The 15,547-nt window shown below is 52.8% G+C and overlaps 2 protein-coding genes across 2 annotated transcripts; one reads left to right on the top strand and one right to left on the bottom strand.

Moving 5' to 3' along the window:
• Positions 1-29: 29 nt before the first annotated feature.
• On the bottom strand, positions 30-4,122 carry LOC123444656. Its single transcript, XM_045121452.1, has 3 exons — positions 3,558-4,122; positions 677-801; positions 30-588 (listed from the first exon to the last, which is right to left on the bottom strand). Exons 1-3 carry the CDS (start codon positions 3,907-3,909, stop codon positions 385-387), a joined length of 681 nt encoding a protein of 226 aa, XP_044977387.1. The 5' UTR covers positions 3,910-4,122; the 3' UTR covers positions 30-384.
• Positions 4,123-4,212: 90 nt separating this feature from the next.
• Positions 4,213-7,588, top strand: LOC123444652 (ribonuclease III domain-containing protein RNC1, chloroplastic). Its single transcript, XM_045121446.1, has 5 exons — positions 4,213-5,016; positions 6,005-6,209; positions 6,290-6,490; positions 6,700-6,786; positions 6,877-7,588. Exons 1-5 carry the CDS (start codon positions 4,244-4,246, stop codon positions 7,192-7,194), a joined length of 1,584 nt encoding a protein of 527 aa, XP_044977381.1. The 5' UTR covers positions 4,213-4,243; the 3' UTR covers positions 7,195-7,588.
• Positions 7,589-15,547: the final 7,959 nt, after the last annotated feature.

Here is a 15,547-nt window from a genome sequence, read left to right as displayed (position 1 = left end):
CAGCTCAGAGGCATATGCTACACACTACATACAGAGAAAGAAGATTTCCTGGAATATGGAAGCAAAGAAGGTACATCTGTTAAATGCGGTATATTTAACTTGAACAAAGGAGTACATGACCAGTGACTATATGCAAGAGAAAAGAAAAGAAAAAAGTAGTAGCAAGAATAACACCTTCCCACCAAAAAAGAAAAGGAAAAAAAAAACAGACAAAAGAACTAGGAAAGCCAACTGGAAGTGTCGCCTCAACTATACACAAGCATCTACCTTAAAATCTTCACCGAGGTGAATTCTAAAGGCTCGATGCTACTTTCGGTTTCTCCGCATCATATTGTATTAGCGTTTGAAATATTGTTCACAGTACCATAGGAGCAATTGTGGATGTCAGAGATCTTTCCAGACCTTGTAGTCAGTATTTGAACTGTTGGGATTTACTGGTGTGTCTTGGCATCCCAAGAAGAAGGTCGGTCGCACATCCATATTGATCAATGCGTGTGCAGTTGATCTTGCGCTTGCGACAATGGCTACCTCGTCAGCGGCAATTATGGCTTCTCCATATCCTTCATCTTTTACATCGGGATTTTCTAACTGTTGATCACGGAATAACAACCAATCAGCAATATAACACATGATTATCACGGACTGAATTAGTGAATGAAGAAGAGAATATCATTACCCTGAATTTTGTTTTTGCGCCCCAAATGACAAATGTTTCATTGCATGTATGGTGACGATGGTTGCCACGCAAACCACCTGGCTGGATCAGTCCTACATGTAGCGAAAGACAGACCAGCGCACCATCTGCCACAAATGAACATTATATAATTAATGTCCGGTCAAGATACCTGAAAAACAGCCTATGCTCTATTCACATCAGTCCTACCTAAGCTGTACCACAGAACTCCAGGCAATCACATCCAAGTAAATATATCATTCCAGAAATCCATTACAAAAGTGTGGAATCAATGTTTCTGTATTTATGACTCCTCATGTAAATATTGTTCCAGAAGGCTCGTGTGTAATCCGTGAAGAATTCATGCAAATCCATTACAAACAGCTAATAAGTGACAGTGATTGAAATTTCATTTGGGTGAAGAGAATTGGATGTGCTTTATAAAATGACAAGGTCCCACAAGTTGTAGACTAGCAGTCCATGCCTAATGTCGCCTCACGTGTAGAAGATCGGTAGAGATTTTCAGCATCTACACAAATCTTTTGAACACCATCAACAGAGAGTAGAGACACTCATGGATGACAGCATCTGAATAATACTATACTTTGAGCATGTCAACACAAATTTAGCAACAATTTGAACAAAACAAAGTTGCAACGGAACACAGGGATGAACAGCCTCAAGTTCAACATAGTAGCAACTGGACCATAGAACAAATTCATTCTGGCTACCAACCATACACTCACAAAAGTCTCAAGTTCAATACAGGTAACTATGTAAGAGGCGGGGAAATAGTAGTGGCACATGGAAAGTCCTCTTGTTTCCCAATACAATGGGCATCCATTGATGGAACCAACAAAGGTAAAATAAAGTAAAAAGAAGGGAAATATTTGTGTAGCAGAAAATTCGCCAACTTGGTTAGAAAGAATCAATCAGTTGCTACCCCCATATTGCAAATGTTCTCTTTTGCTACTTTTTTCTCCTTTCGGCCGTAAGGGTACATATCAGTACAATAATTGGGGAATTTGAGGGAAAAAACAAACAAATAGATGGAACTAACAATTCTGAATACATGTCTTGTTCATTGGTTGCTTGTCAAAGAAAGCCACCCATCTATCAGTCTAATATGTGTAGATGGAAAGCAAGTGGAACGATGTAACCACCAAAACATCTCACTGATCATGGTATTTGGGACATATGTTAAGTGATGAACTGACGAACACAGAGGTACTTGTATATATCGAACTCAAACAAACAATGCTGTCAACGGAAGTGGTACATGCCCAGCTCAACCCAGGCGCCTATACTGGTTGATATAGCAAACCCATCTTAACAATCTCCAACTAGGATTGCCACTTGGGTAACAAGATTATTTTGAAAGGTGCAAACCAAGTGGAGCTCCGAAAGGTGTCGACAGCATGTTTGTGCTGCACTTCCAGTTCCACCAGTGACACGTTCAGAATATCACTTTGTTCTTCGTCTCACTATAAACTAAAAACTGAGAAAGAGTTGGAGTATCTACTACAAATATGAACTAGGCAGGCCTGATTTCTGCAATTGATGACACGGTGTAATCTATTCTACATCATCCCTGCCACGTTCCAGCTCTTATATTAGAGCATCTCCAACAGACGCGCGAAAAGGGGCGCGCACACGGTAAACCGCCATTTTAGCGCGCGCGGGACGGAATGGCGCGCTCCAGCGGCGGCGGGGAAAACAGCGCGCGCGGTAACCGGTTGCGCGCGCGCGCGCGAAAAGGCGGCAGCTCGCGCGCCATTTTTGCCGCGCCGCTTCGCGCGCGCCTATTATAAAGCGCAGCTCTGCCGCTCCCTCGCGCCGCCACCGCTCCACTCTCTCTCTCTCCCCTCTGCCTCTCGCGCCACCGCCGCTCCAGCGCCCCGCCCCCGACGCGCCACCATGCCGCCGCGCCGCCGTTCTGCGTCCAGCTACCGCGGCGTCCACGAGCGCCCCAACGGCGGGTTCTACGCCGAGAAACGCTCCGGCGATCTCCGGCTTAGCCTCGGCACGTACGACACGGCGCACGAGGCCGCCCGTGCGTTCAACGCGGCGGCGTGGCGCATAGGCAGGCCGCGCCGCCAAATGAACTTCCAGGACGTCTACACGCTCCAGCAGGCGTTAGACGTCGCCCCGCCGCCTCGTGTAAACTCCGCACAAGACCGTGCGGAGCACACTGCGCGGCAGCGCCGCCTCCTCGTCGCCCAGGAGGACGAGCGGGTCATGGTGGAGTGGCGCCGGCGCCACCCGGAGGATGTCGCCTACGAGCAGGGTTATTGGGCAAGGCGCCGCGAGGAGGACACGCGCCGGCGTCGCGAGGAGCGATTGGACAGGCGTCGGCGGAAGGCATTGGCGAGTGCGCAGGCCGACCTTGTCAATGCAGGCGGGAGCTCCTTCTTCACTGAAGAAGACGAGAGTTGGTTCGACATCTGGCTGTCAACCTCTGACGACACCAACGACGATGATGATGGTGCAGATGATTGGAGCGACTGGGATTAGTTTTTATGTTTTCGAACTATCTAGCACCGAATTATCTATCTATGTTGTCGAACTACCTATCAAGTTGCAATCTATGTAAAATAACTTTGTATGCTTTTTATTTGAATGCAATCTATTTTAAAAATGGGTTGCGCGCGCTGCATTTTTTGACACTGCTGGAGCGGCGCGCGCGCTGCATTATAGCGCGGCTGCTGGAGCCTGCGTCTAACCCCGCGCTAAATCAGCCGAAGCGCGCGCGGCAAACGCATTTTTTGGGCGCGATGCGAAGCACGGCTGTTGGAGATGCTCTTAAAGCAACCTTTTGCAGCGAGCTAACAACACAGAACAGAACTGAAAACATAGAATTCGCGAGGCAAAGGGAGGATCTCACCTGGGAGGCCGGCGTCCCGGGCTGCGGCGACAGGGTCGAGTAGCCATCCGCGTTCGTCGGCGGCGATTGGGGTGGGATGGAGGGCGGCGGGGTAGCGGACGAGGTTGGCCTGAGGGTCGACGACGACGACGGGGCGCTGAAGGGAGGCGGAAGGGGTGGGTTGGTGGAAGTGGAGGGAGATCCAGGTGAGGAAGACGAAGAGGGAGAGCAGGAAGGGGAAGGACGCCGGCCGCTTGAGGAAGTGGAGGAGCGACGAGGGCAGCGAGGATGACGAGGGCGCGGCGGCGGCGGCTGCCAATGGCGGGGTCTGGGTGTTGATTTGCAGCGCGATGCTCCTCCTCGGGTTCGCCATGGACGGGCGGCGCGCAGGAAGGCGGTGAGCTGGCGGCGCCCCGAGTACCCGCCTACCGGCGGCGAGGGATCGGCGGCGGAGACTTTACCTTTTCTCCCGAGATGGAGCCGGCGAACTGTCACTGCCTCACGTGGGTTGCCATGTCATTTCGAAGGCGGATAGATAGCTGAAGATATTTCCACCCATTCGGCCCGGATCCAGCACATCTGGGCCATCCAACGCGAAACGGACGGCTCTCCATGGCCCCCCTTCCTATCGTTCTACGCTTATCCTCTTCCTCCTTCCAGCCCCCAACCCCAACCCCGCGAGAGAAACCCAGTGGCCACCTCCCACCATGGCACCGCCCGCCATGGCGTTCCAGGCGCTCGCCTTCTCGCCCCTCCCGCTCCACCTCCCCGCCACGCGGCGCCGGGTACGCGTGCTCGCCGTGGCCGCCGACCAGACCCCTCCGCCCCCGCAGGCCTCCCCCTCCGAGCCGGCCAACAGCCCGAGCCGGCTCCTCCGGGAGCTCGCGCAGCGGAAGAAGGCCGTCTCGCCCAAGAAGAAGCACCCGCCGCGGCGCTTCATCCTCAAGCCGCCGCTCGACGACGAGCGCCTCACCCAGCGGTTCCTCAACAGCCCGCAGCTGTCGCTCAAGTCGCTCCCGCTCCTCTCCTCCTGCCTCCCCTCCGCGCCGCTCTCCGCCGCCGACCGCACCTGGATGGACGAGTACCTCCTCGAGGCCAAGCAGGCGCTCGGCTACCCGCTCGCCCCCTCCGAGACGCTCGGCGAGGGCGACGACTGCCCCGCGCGCCACTTCGACGTCCTCCTCTACCTCGTCTTCCAGCACCTGGACCCCTCCTCCGAGCGCACGCGGACGCGCCACGTGCGGAACGGCCACTCCAGGCTGTGGTTTCTTGGCCAGTTCGTGCTGGAGCTCGCCTTCTGCGAGTTCTTCCTGCAGAGGTACCCCAGAGAGTCCCCTGGGCCGATGCGGGAGCGGGTGTTCGCGCTCATCGGGAAGAAGATGCTGCCCAAATGGATCAAGGCGGCGAGCCTGCATAATTTGGTGTTTCCTTATGACGATTTGGATAAGATGTTACGCAAGGACAGGGAACCGCCCACGAAGTAAGTCTTTGATTATTAACTGAAAACGTTCTATTTGAATTGTAGTGGAGGTATAATTTTGGTCTGGGATCATGCATTAGGATAATGCGAGCGATCAGTCACCATGTGTTCAGAGTTTATGAGTGAGATGGTCCATGGCACATTTGCAATTATCATAGTTTAACACCTTATAAATTCGGTAACGAAGATATCTGCCTACGAGTTTAACACCGAAATGTCAGCCTGTGGGTTAGATATCAATCAATGGGTTCTCCCTGTTGATCTAAAAAGATATCAATCAATGTTTTTCACATGATATTGATCTGAATTCTGTACTCGCTCTTCTGTGGTAGTTACTTTTTTTGGGAAATGTATGGATGATTTGGTGGAGTAGTGCTAGGAGAAATGTTGTAGGGGTACATTTAACTATGGTATCTTCTTGACATGTTCAACATATTCGGTAAACTTGCATGTGTTGGCATAAAATTAATGGTGAAAGTGAGTATTGTAGCTTATCTTTTGGTCACTCTTTAGTTCAGAGTCATATGTATCAATGTATGTTCTGTGGCTTTCTCAGTGATGTTGTCTACATTGTTACATCTTCTACAGCCTTGTTAACTGTCAAGTTGCCCCCACATAATCCACTTAGATGTTGTACTGATATACATTATTCCATCTCCTTTATGGTGTGCTGCTATGTGCTCCTTTTATGTGCGAACTAACTCGCCATGGGAAATTTCTTTCTATGAGAATATGGAGCACATAACCTAACTTTATACATTCATGATAACATTAACTCATGTGGAGAGTTTTCTCTTGATTGTTTGGTTTGTTAGAGCTATTTGTACTGTTAACTACTCCCTCCGTCCCATAATATAAGAGCGTTTTTGACACTAGTTTAGTGACAAAAACGCTCTTACATTATGGGACAGGGGGGGGGGGGGGGTAGCAATTTGGAATACATATACGTGTAAGACTGTCTTCATTAAACTTTATGTTTGTGCTTCAGGGCTGTGTTCTGGGCATTATTTGGAGCCATATATTTATGCTTTGGAATGCCTGAAGTCTATCGTGTTCTCTTTGAGGCATTTGGGATGGACCCTGAAGAAGAGAGCTGTCAGCCAAAACTGCGGCGTCAACTGGAAGATGTTGATTATGTTTCAGTGGAGTTTGAAAAGAGACAACTCGCATGGCAAGATGTTGCTGCCTACCGGGTATTGACCCTTCCTACCGTTTGTCCCAAATCTTCACCGTTGCTTCTTTCTTATCTAGTTAACTGTTGTGTGTACTGCAGCCACCAGCGGATGCTCTTTTTGCTCATCCTAGGCTTTTCCGAGCATGTGTGCCACCAGGCATGCATCGTTTCAGAGGAAACATTTGGGATTTTGATAATAGACCCAAAGTCATGAACATCCTAGGATATCCCTTGCCGGCGAATGATAAAATTCCAGAAATTACAGAAGCAAGGAATATAGAGCTTGGACTTGGCCTCCAGGTATTTTGACACTGCTAGTCTTTTCTCTCCTTATGATCTTCCTTTCTAATGTCTACTTATTTCTCTGCATGCAAAACATGTTTTGTGGTGCATTATTTGCTTGTCTTGTCAAACCCTGCTTCCTAGTTGCCCAGCAACTCAAACCGTTGATATATTTCTTTATCATCTGTACATGAATCAACATGATCTGTATTGGGTTTTTACTGCAGCTGTGCTTCATGCATCCCTCAAAGTATAAGTTTGAGCATCCGAGATTTTGTTTTGAGCGTCTGGAATATGTTGGTCAGAAGATTCAGGTATCTTGCCCTCTTATGGCGTTTTCAGCATCTGACCGCTCTCCATTACGTCAATAGTCATACTGAAGGTCTGAACTCCCTTATGATCAGGATCTAGTATTGGCAGAGAGGCTGCTCATGAAGCATCTCGACGCACCTGGCAGGTGGTTGTCAGAGAAGCATAGGAGGTTGTTGATGAACAAGTATTGCGGGCGGTACCTGCGGGACAAGCACCTTCACCACTACATTATATACGGGGAGACTGTACAGGACAGATTCGAACACAACCGCCGGCTAAGAAATCCTTCCACGACCGCCGTCCAGCAAGCGATACACGGGCTCTCATACTGCGTCTACGGCAAACCTGATGTGCGGCGCTTGATGTTCGAGGTATTTGACTTCGAACAGGTCCAGCCGAAAGCTGTATGAGGAGGATATGCTCCATGTCGGTTTGTGCTGAACTGATGACCGGCGAGAATGCCAGCGCTTGAAGGAAAAATGCAGGGTCGTCAAAATCCTAGCGCGGATCAGATCGCGCTGTTCCGAAGCCTGAGCCCAAAGCCGGACCGCGGATTAAAGCAAGCACTGCCCGTCCAGCCTCTTCTGGACCCCCACAGCTCTTGTAACCTGTTGTCTTGCGTGCTAGATAGGCAGATGTACTAGAGATGATGTAAAATCGAACGCCGTAGTTTTTCGAAGTTACAGTTTTGAGAGCTGACTGTAAATTCCAATTTGAGCAGAAACACAAACAGCTGCAGCAGCAGCCGCAGGAAGATATAGAGTTATCCGTGAGAAACATGCTTTGTAATGTTGTAGCCGAAAATGTGAATGCAACGTGTACTGCTCACGTGCAATGTCATCTGTCATATGGGTGCTTAAATTTATCATGTGGAACTTATTTGCTGCCAGATGTCCTTAATTGAGCTCTGGTTTTATCCATGTTCAGTCACCCATGGTCCATGGACATCATTATCAGAGAGCACCTTGAACCTTGAGTTCCTTGGAGTACAGCCTTGCGACCTACAGGAGTTGGATGAAATCTTTACGGAAGAAGTTTGGACTGCGATCAAAGAACTCCCTGCTGATCCTGCCCCAGGGCCGGATGGTTTCATTGGAGCATTCCACCATTGTGCGTGGTCTATCATTAAGCAGGACATCATGGCCGAGATGCTGAAGCTGTATGTTGAAGATGGCAGGGGATTCAGGAAGCTGAACCGAACACACATTGTTCTGATCCCCAAGAAGCCAGATGCTGAGGAGGTTGGGGACTATCGTCTGGTCAGTCTAACTCACAGTGTTGTGAAGCTGTTTGCCAAGGTGCTTGCGATCAGAGCCAGGAGGCGCATGCAAGAGGTAGTTGCGGCCAACCAATCAGCGTTCATCAAGAAGAGAAACCTGCACGACACCGATCAGTCTAACTCACAGTGTTGTGAAGTTGTTTGCCAAGGTGCTTGCGATCAGAACCAGGAGGCGCATGCAATGCAAGAGGTGGTTGCGGCCAACCAATCAACGTTCATCAAGAAGAGAAACCTGCACGACAACTTTCTATTTGTCAGATAGGTAGCCAGGAAGATCCATGGCCGCAGAGAAGCTGGGCTTTTTCTCAAGCTTGACATATCAAGGGCCTTCGACTCTCTTTCATGGCCCTTCATGTTCGAGGTTCTGAGAGCCAATGACTTTGGAAGGAAGTGGATCGGCTGGATCACCATCCTGCTGAAAATAGCTACCACTAAGGTTATTGTCAATAGAGCTCCTGGGAAGTCTTTCGACCATGCCTGTGGAACAAGGCAGGGAGACCCGATCTCCCCTCTGTTATTTGTGATTGCCATGGATGTGCTCACCTCGATCATGGCTAAAGCGGACGAGGAGAATGTAGTTAGCTCCTTCACTGGCATCCTATCGCTGCAAAGACTCTCCTGATACGCAGATGATGTCGCTCTGTTTGTTAGGCCCTCTGAATCTGACCTGAACTTTATGAGGAGTGCCCTACATGCTTTTGGGGAGGCATCCGGATTGAAGGTTAACTACACCAAGTCATTGGCCATTCTCATCCTCGGTGATGAACTTGACAAGGCACGAGTGGCTGCGATGTTACAATGTGACATTGGAGAATTTCCATGCAAGTATCTGGGAATCCAACTAGCACCAACTCATTGAAAGCGAATGGCAGCCGTTGCTTGACCGAGCTAAGAAGGTGGTACCGACCTGGCAGGAGGGACTTGTCACAACACCGGGGCATCTAATCCTCGTCAAAACTATCATGTCTGCTAGGCCAATTCATCACTTAATGGTCCTCAATGCCCCCATGTGGGTATACGAAGAGTTGAACAAATGGATGAGAGCTTTCTTTTGGAAGGCACGGGAAAGAGTAAATGGAGGACAGTGCCTAGTTGCTTGGAAGAATATCTGTCAGCCGATTAGTTGCGGTGGCCTTGGAGTGAAAGACTTGAAGCTCCAAGCTCTTGCTCTGCGAGTGGGGTGGGAATGGCTACGCAGATCAAACCCTCATAAACCTTGGCAAGGTATCCCCCTGATCGTGGACAAGGAGGCTAGATAGGTGTTTGACAGCCTGGTTAAGATCTCTGTTGGGGATGGCACGCAGACACTTTTCTGGCGAGATAGATGGATCCATGGATTCACTGTTGCTGAGATAGCCCCCATGGTGGTTTACCTTGTTGATCAACGTACCAGAAATAGGCGCACCATTCATCGGGCCTTGAGCGGCTGTGGTTGGGTCAGCGACGTGCATGGGGACCTCAATTCCTCTGCACACATTCAGCTCATCCACCTGCAGCAGGCGATCGCCGCGGTTCAACGAGAGCCCACCACCTCCGACGCCTTTGATTGGCCTAGCGATACATCCGGAACATACACTACCAGATCAGTATACCATAGACTCTGTCAAGGCGTCACAATAGACTCTGTCAAGGCGTGCAGCGGGTTCCTTTTGCTGGGCACCTCTGCAATGCAAAATCCATGTTTGGCTCGATGTGCAGCACAGAATCTGGACCTCTGATCGCCGCGCGAGACACGGGCTGCAAGACAGTCCTTCCGCATGCTACATATGTCTCCTAGACGAGGATAATGCGGAGCACATTCACATCGGATGCAGCTATGCAAGAGAAGTCTAGGATCGCTGCTTGACCTCCCTGAACATTAACGTGCGAAGACCGAAATCGCAAGACCACATTCTGGACTGGTGGCTTCAAGCCAGAGCGACCTTCTAGGGTGCCAACAAGAGAGGTTTTGACACTTTTGTTATTGCTGTGGCATGGTCGCTATGGAAACACAGGAATGCAAGGGTGTTCAACCGTGCGGAACAATTCAAAACTGCTATCCAACTGCATGATCAAATTCTGGAGGAAATACGCGAGTGGAAAGAGGCAGGGCTAGAAGTTGGTGTTCTAAATCATTTTGTCAGAGAGTAGGTTTAGCTTTTCTGGGTGTGGGTGTTGAGTTGTATTGCTTGTTGTGATGCCCGCATCATTAGCAAGTTTCTTGTAAATGTTCTCTCTCTTCTATAAAAATATGATACGCCATTGGCGTACTCTCGAAAAAAAAATCAGAGGCAATGTGGCAGTCTCTACAGTTTGATATTTGAGTGATGGCAAGTCAGTTTTATTTTATCTCGTTCACACAAGTGCTAGTTCTTCTTAGCGAGTTGGAAAAAATATATATATTAGAAACATGATTTGTAATGTTGTAGCCGAAAACGTGGTTGCAACGTGTACTGCTCACGTGCAATGTTATCTGTGATATGGGTGCATGAGTTTATATTGTGGAACTTGTTTGATGATTTAGTGATTTTACTCGTCTTCACTCTGCCCATTGACATGGCCCTGCTTGGATTCAATGTAAAAAAAATACGAGTGGATTAAATCTACAAGGGTATTTTTTGGCAACTTTGGGTTGTCCCTCCCCAGTACGTTGTCGGCTTTATATTCACGGATACTCATCCCCTCTTCAGCAGCAACGGCCACCAAGTCGCCACGCTAATCGGAAGATTGTGCCTGCCCAGGAAGAGCAGGCCCAACCTCCCCGACCTCTTCCACCTGCTGCCTCGAAGTCGATCCAGGCTGCGACCAAGGGTGGTGGTGGCTGCGAAAAATCAAGCACTAGCTCCCAACCCCACCCCACCATGCCTGCTACCCCTCTTGCACCTGCTACTCAAGCATTGGATCCCAGATATAAGGACATGACTTGCTTCAACTGTAGTTGGCTTGGACATTACATTGGTAACTGCATTGAACCCAAGAAGTGTTTCATCTGTTGGGGGGGGGGGCACAATGTGAACAATTGTGCGGCATGGGCTCGTCAACATCAGACATCCACGTACTTTGGTAGTGCGATTGCAGGTCTAGGATTCTACCATATTGACGTACATGTGGTTGCGGAATCAAATTGGATGAATTATAGGAATTGTGTTCTGCTTCATGTGGTGAGAGGGGAGGTTTCTACCTCTGAATTACTGATGCAACTGAATGGTGTCTTTTGCAAGAACAAGGAGTGGCCCCCGCAGATGAGAGAACTAGAAAGTAAGAAGTTCCTTCAGCGATTTCCCCGTGGAAGAATGTGGCAAATCTAATTGAGTTCCCTATGTTTGACTTGCCTATTGATGGAGTATCTGTGAAGGTGGTTGAATGGCAAGGTATGCTTGATCCTTTTAGAGAGCTGAGTGAAGCTTGGGTCCAGATTGAAGGAATTCCACCAAAATGGTGTGTCTGGAAGGTCTTTGCTCAGATTACCTCGTGCTTTGGTATATGTCGGTGAATACTCACAACATATGCCATAGGTAGGCTAAAGTCGGTGAGAACCGAAGGGACAAAGGTGGACGCTGGGAACGAGGTTGGTACACTCATGGGACGCACGATGTACCCAGGTTCAGGGCTCTGCATAGAGATAATACCCCTAATCCTGCCGGAGTGTTTGATGTATATGAACAGAGTACAATGTCGCTCCTGGAGCTGTGTTGGGAGGAGGAAGATGGGAGCAGCGGGCTCGTCTCTACCTCTCTCTGTGTGGTTGGTGAAGGTGTTCTGTTGTTCGGCTGGTGAATGATCGCCCCCGTGCATGGAGGGCGACCGGGGGGGTTTATAGACGAACCCGCCGGCCTACAATATGGATAAAGGGTACAATTGTGGGACCCGGCTGGCAGCCTCGCCGGCTGGCCAGGGGCCCACAAGGGTCTTGTCTTGTCGCTGGGGGGGGGGCGTCGGCTGCATGGTCTCGATTGCCTGTGGGACCCACCGGCTGGCCAATGAGGCTCTCGCATAAGGTTGACGCCGAGTACGCGCTGTACGTCAAGCGTCGCCCCGCGAAATTCTTCTTGGGCAGGTAGTACGACCGCCTCCACTGTTCCCCACGCCGAGTGCAGTAATGGAGTGGGAGTGTGACGGTCCAACACTATGCTAGGTGATGGATCAGAGCCGGGGTAGGTCAGCGGCGTGGCCGCCGACGCTCGTACCTGCCGGGCGCACCGATCCAGTACCTTTGCTGACGCGTAGCTACCTTTAATCGTGAGGTCCTATCCTGACCTACGATCTGATGTGACGTGTGATCTTCGGCCGGCTAGCCTGGTTGGCTAGCCGGCTTAAGTGCGGTCGCCTCCTCCCCAGTCCGGCTGGCGAGACCAGGCCGGCTCAAAAGAGAAGGTCGCCTTGACTCTAGCCGGCAGGGTTGCCTGTCCGGCCAGATGGATGGCCGCCTCGTCTTCTAGCCGGTAGGTGCTGCCTAGCCGGCCAGAAGACTTGGGCCTGGGGGATCTGCATATGTTCATGTCCATTGGGCCGGAAATGAAGGAACGGGCTTGATGAGCCTACCCCGGGGTTATCCCACCGATAGTAGTCCCCGAAGCTGGCGAGGCCTGCCACGTGCGGGCGGGCGGCCTCACCGGCTTGTTGACTTGTCTTGATATTTGGGTCGCTATTCTTGACGAAGGATGCCGGCTTCGAAACCGGGTGGCTTCGAAGCGACGCCTCGGTCTAGTCGTAACTTGCTCGGAGAACGCCACGTGCCAGGCCCCGCCTGGCGTAATGATGGCGATTACTGCTGACGGGACCGGGCCTGGGCCTTGGGTCCCGCCACGACGCCCCCTCGGCCTCCGCACGGGAGATCCTCTGCGGATTTACTCCGTGACGGTTGGGCTTAGGGAAGTGTTACCGCCCGTAATACACGGGGTTAACGAGGCCCGGTGCACACCGGATCCCCTCCCCACGACGATTCGTGGGGGTTTAAATGGGATGCGAGGGTTCCGAGGAGGCCATTCGCCCCCTCCCCCCTTCTTGCCCCGCATCCGCACTCTCTTCCTCCCTGCGCTATGAGAAGAAGAGCTCGCACCCTTCGTCTTCTTCGCCTTCGTTGTCGCGACATCGCCGACCACTTCAGGCTCCCGTCACCCGCAGCCATGGCCGGCGGTTCTTCCTCGAAGAAGTCCTTGGCGCAAAAGGCGTCCTCGCAGGGGGCCTGGTTGGGCAGCGACGTGGACGCGGCGGAACTGGGACGCGAAGACTCCCAAGCCGATTCCTGAGGTGGCGCTTATATGTGCCCACCTCGACATTTTGGAGAAGAGCGGCCTCCTCGGCCGCGACCTTCTCACCACCATGGTGGTCCGCCGGATTCTGCCCATGCAGAGGCGGCCGCATCTGGTCTGCCAGATGGGCGGCCGGCATGATCCATGCCGGCTATCCACTAAGAGGTTCACCCCCGGCGTTGTAGTGCGAAGGGTGAACCTGATCTCCATCGCCCACATGGATGAGAGCGGGGAATGGACGTGGGGGATGTCCCCGCTCAACAGGGCTCATCCGCCTCCGATGGTAGGTGGCCTCTTTCCTTCTCTGTTGTTTGTCTTGAAGCCGGTTGCGTTGCTGAGCCTTTGGTTGAATTATTTTCCGTAGCTGTTCAAGACCCTGCAGGGGTCCCTCCGTCCACCCGCTCCCGATGTGGAGGTGTCCGACACCTCGGAGATTGAGGACGAGGGCGTGATGGAATCCCGCTCAGACTCCTCCGTCGGCTCGGAGGATCCCCTGGAGTCGGAAGGGATAGAGCCGTCTGGTGAGTACGCACGGCCCGCTGTTGCAGACTGGACGGACGACGACGAGATAGCCTCATTCTGTTCTGGTGCAGCCTTCGAGGAGGACTCTGATGAGGTGGAGGAGGTCACCAGCCCGCCACTGACGCGCGGCCGGCGTCAAAGGGGCGGAGCGACCGCTGCTGACGAGGCAGCCTGGAAGAAGGGCAAGGGTGCCACAGCTTCCCGGCCGGCTTCTAAGCGGCCGGCGCCGGGTCCTCCAGCCGGACAGCGAGCAGGTGGCGTCAAGAGACGCCGCGGTGCTGGTCGGAGGCAGGTCCCTGTGGTAGCGGGGTAAGACTTCCTCCTCTTTTCCTTTGTCCATCTTGTGATGAGTTTTGTTCCTTAGGAGTTTTACTTGACACGGAGGCGGAGGATGCGGATGAAGACACCGCCTCCGCAGCCGAGCGGGATGGCTGGGCAGCAGCTGATGCTGCCCAGAGGGAGCTTGAGACGGAGTCCAAGCGCCGGTGGGACACGGCTGCGGGGAAGGCCCCCGTGGGCCAGCCTCGCCCCAGCGGGGTCGAGAGGCCGGTGGAGAAGCGTGTGAAGGCTAGACATGACCCATCCGCACATGCTCGTGCGGAGGAGCTAGCTAGCGAGGTCGCCTCTAGGCCAGCCCCAAGGGCCGAGGGGGGCCAACCATCAGAGCCGGAAGCCTCGACGCAGGTGGACCTGGAGACGGTCCCTGACTCTCCCAGGGCCGAGGCGGCACCTGACACGCCGGAGCTGGACCTAGCCGCGTAGGACAGGACCCCTGACGCCCCAGGGGCGACCATGGATGCGTCGGACGCGGCCCATCCGCCTCCTGCGGAGGAGGTAGCGCCGGCCGGGATGGCACCCGAGTCGGCTACCGAGCCGGCACCAGGAGCCGGTGCCATCGTCGTCCCCCCGCACGGCCCTGTTGTGCCAGGAGCCGAGGGCCGGGCTGGGAGCCGGCCCATGAGCACATGGCAGGCGGCGAACCTGGCCCGCCTGCGACTGCCCGCCGGCACCGTGCTTTCCGGCGTACCAGAGATGGTGACGATGTTCTCCAGTAGCCGGTCCAAGGTGGAGCAGTCGGTCCGCGTGGTATGCAGCGGCATGGAGCGCCTGGAGGCCCACACCTAGGTAGGTGTTGCCTTTTTGGCTTTTTGTACTTTTTTCTCTTCTTTTGGCGTTAGTGGGGGCGTGAGAGCCCACCCACTGGGTGTAGCCCCCGAGAATCGGGCGGGTCGATTGTCGACCGGTCCGAATCTCTTGGAGGCCCCTTTCCCTGCATAGTTTTCTTCAGTGGGGGCGCGCTAGCGCACCCACTGGGTGTAGCCCCTGAGAATCGGGCTGGTTAGGTCTTAACCAGGTCGAATCTTAATCCTATTCCCTTTTTCGCTCTTTTGGCAGGCGCTTTATGATGCTCAGGTACATGCATACAATGAGCTACGGACCCAGCACCTGGGGGCCGATAGCCGGATCGCCGAGCTTGAAGCCCGGCTGGGTGAGGCTGCCACGGAGCGTGACGCCCTGCGTAACGTCGGCGGCCGGCTCCAGGGGTAGCTGGACCTTCTTCAGGCGGAGAAGAAGGAGCTCGAGGCAGCCGGCCGGGTCGAGCTAGAGCGGCTACGTGCCACGTTGCAGGAGAAGGAGGCCTCCTACTCTGCCGACGTGGATCGCCTCGCGTCGCTTCACCTCAAGGAAATGGACCTCAAGGACGCCGCCTTGAGGGAGAAGGAGGAGGCC

Source organism: Hordeum vulgare, chromosome 3H (genome assembly GCF_904849725.1).
Source record: "Hordeum vulgare subsp. vulgare chromosome 3H, MorexV3_pseudomolecules_assembly, whole genome shotgun sequence".
Taxonomy (NCBI): Eukaryota; Viridiplantae; Streptophyta; class Magnoliopsida; order Poales; family Poaceae; genus Hordeum; species Hordeum vulgare.
The sequence above is the reverse complement of the archived record's forward strand: the minus strand, read 5'-3'. Positions and strand labels throughout refer to the sequence as shown.

What these genes read in the sequence shown, in the direction of transcription:
- LOC123444656 (XM_045121452.1), bottom strand. Translation starts at nt 3,909, where the DNA reads ATGGCGAACCCGAGGAGGAGCATCGCGCTGCAAATCAACACCCAGACC. An exon ending in CCGGGACGCCGGCCTCCCAG is followed by an intron (nt 802 to 3,557) that starts GTGAGATCCTCC and finishes CATTTGTGGCAG; the next exon opens with ATGGTGCGCTGGTCTGTCTT. An exon ending in GCGCAAAAACAAAATTCAGG is followed by an intron (nt 589 to 676) that starts GTAATGATATTC and finishes CGTGATCAACAG; the next exon opens with TTAGAAAATCCCGATGTAAA.
- LOC123444652 (XM_045121446.1), top strand. Translation starts at nt 4,244, where the DNA reads ATGGCACCGCCCGCCATGGCGTTCCAGGCGCTCGCCTTCTCGCCCCTC. An exon ending in GACAGGGAACCGCCCACGAA is followed by an intron (nt 5,017 to 6,004) that starts GTAAGTCTTTGA and finishes TTTGTGCTTCAG; the next exon opens with GGCTGTGTTCTGGGCATTAT. An exon ending in AGCTTGGACTTGGCCTCCAG is followed by an intron (nt 6,491 to 6,699) that starts GTATTTTGACAC and finishes TTTTTACTGCAG; the next exon opens with CTGTGCTTCATGCATCCCTC.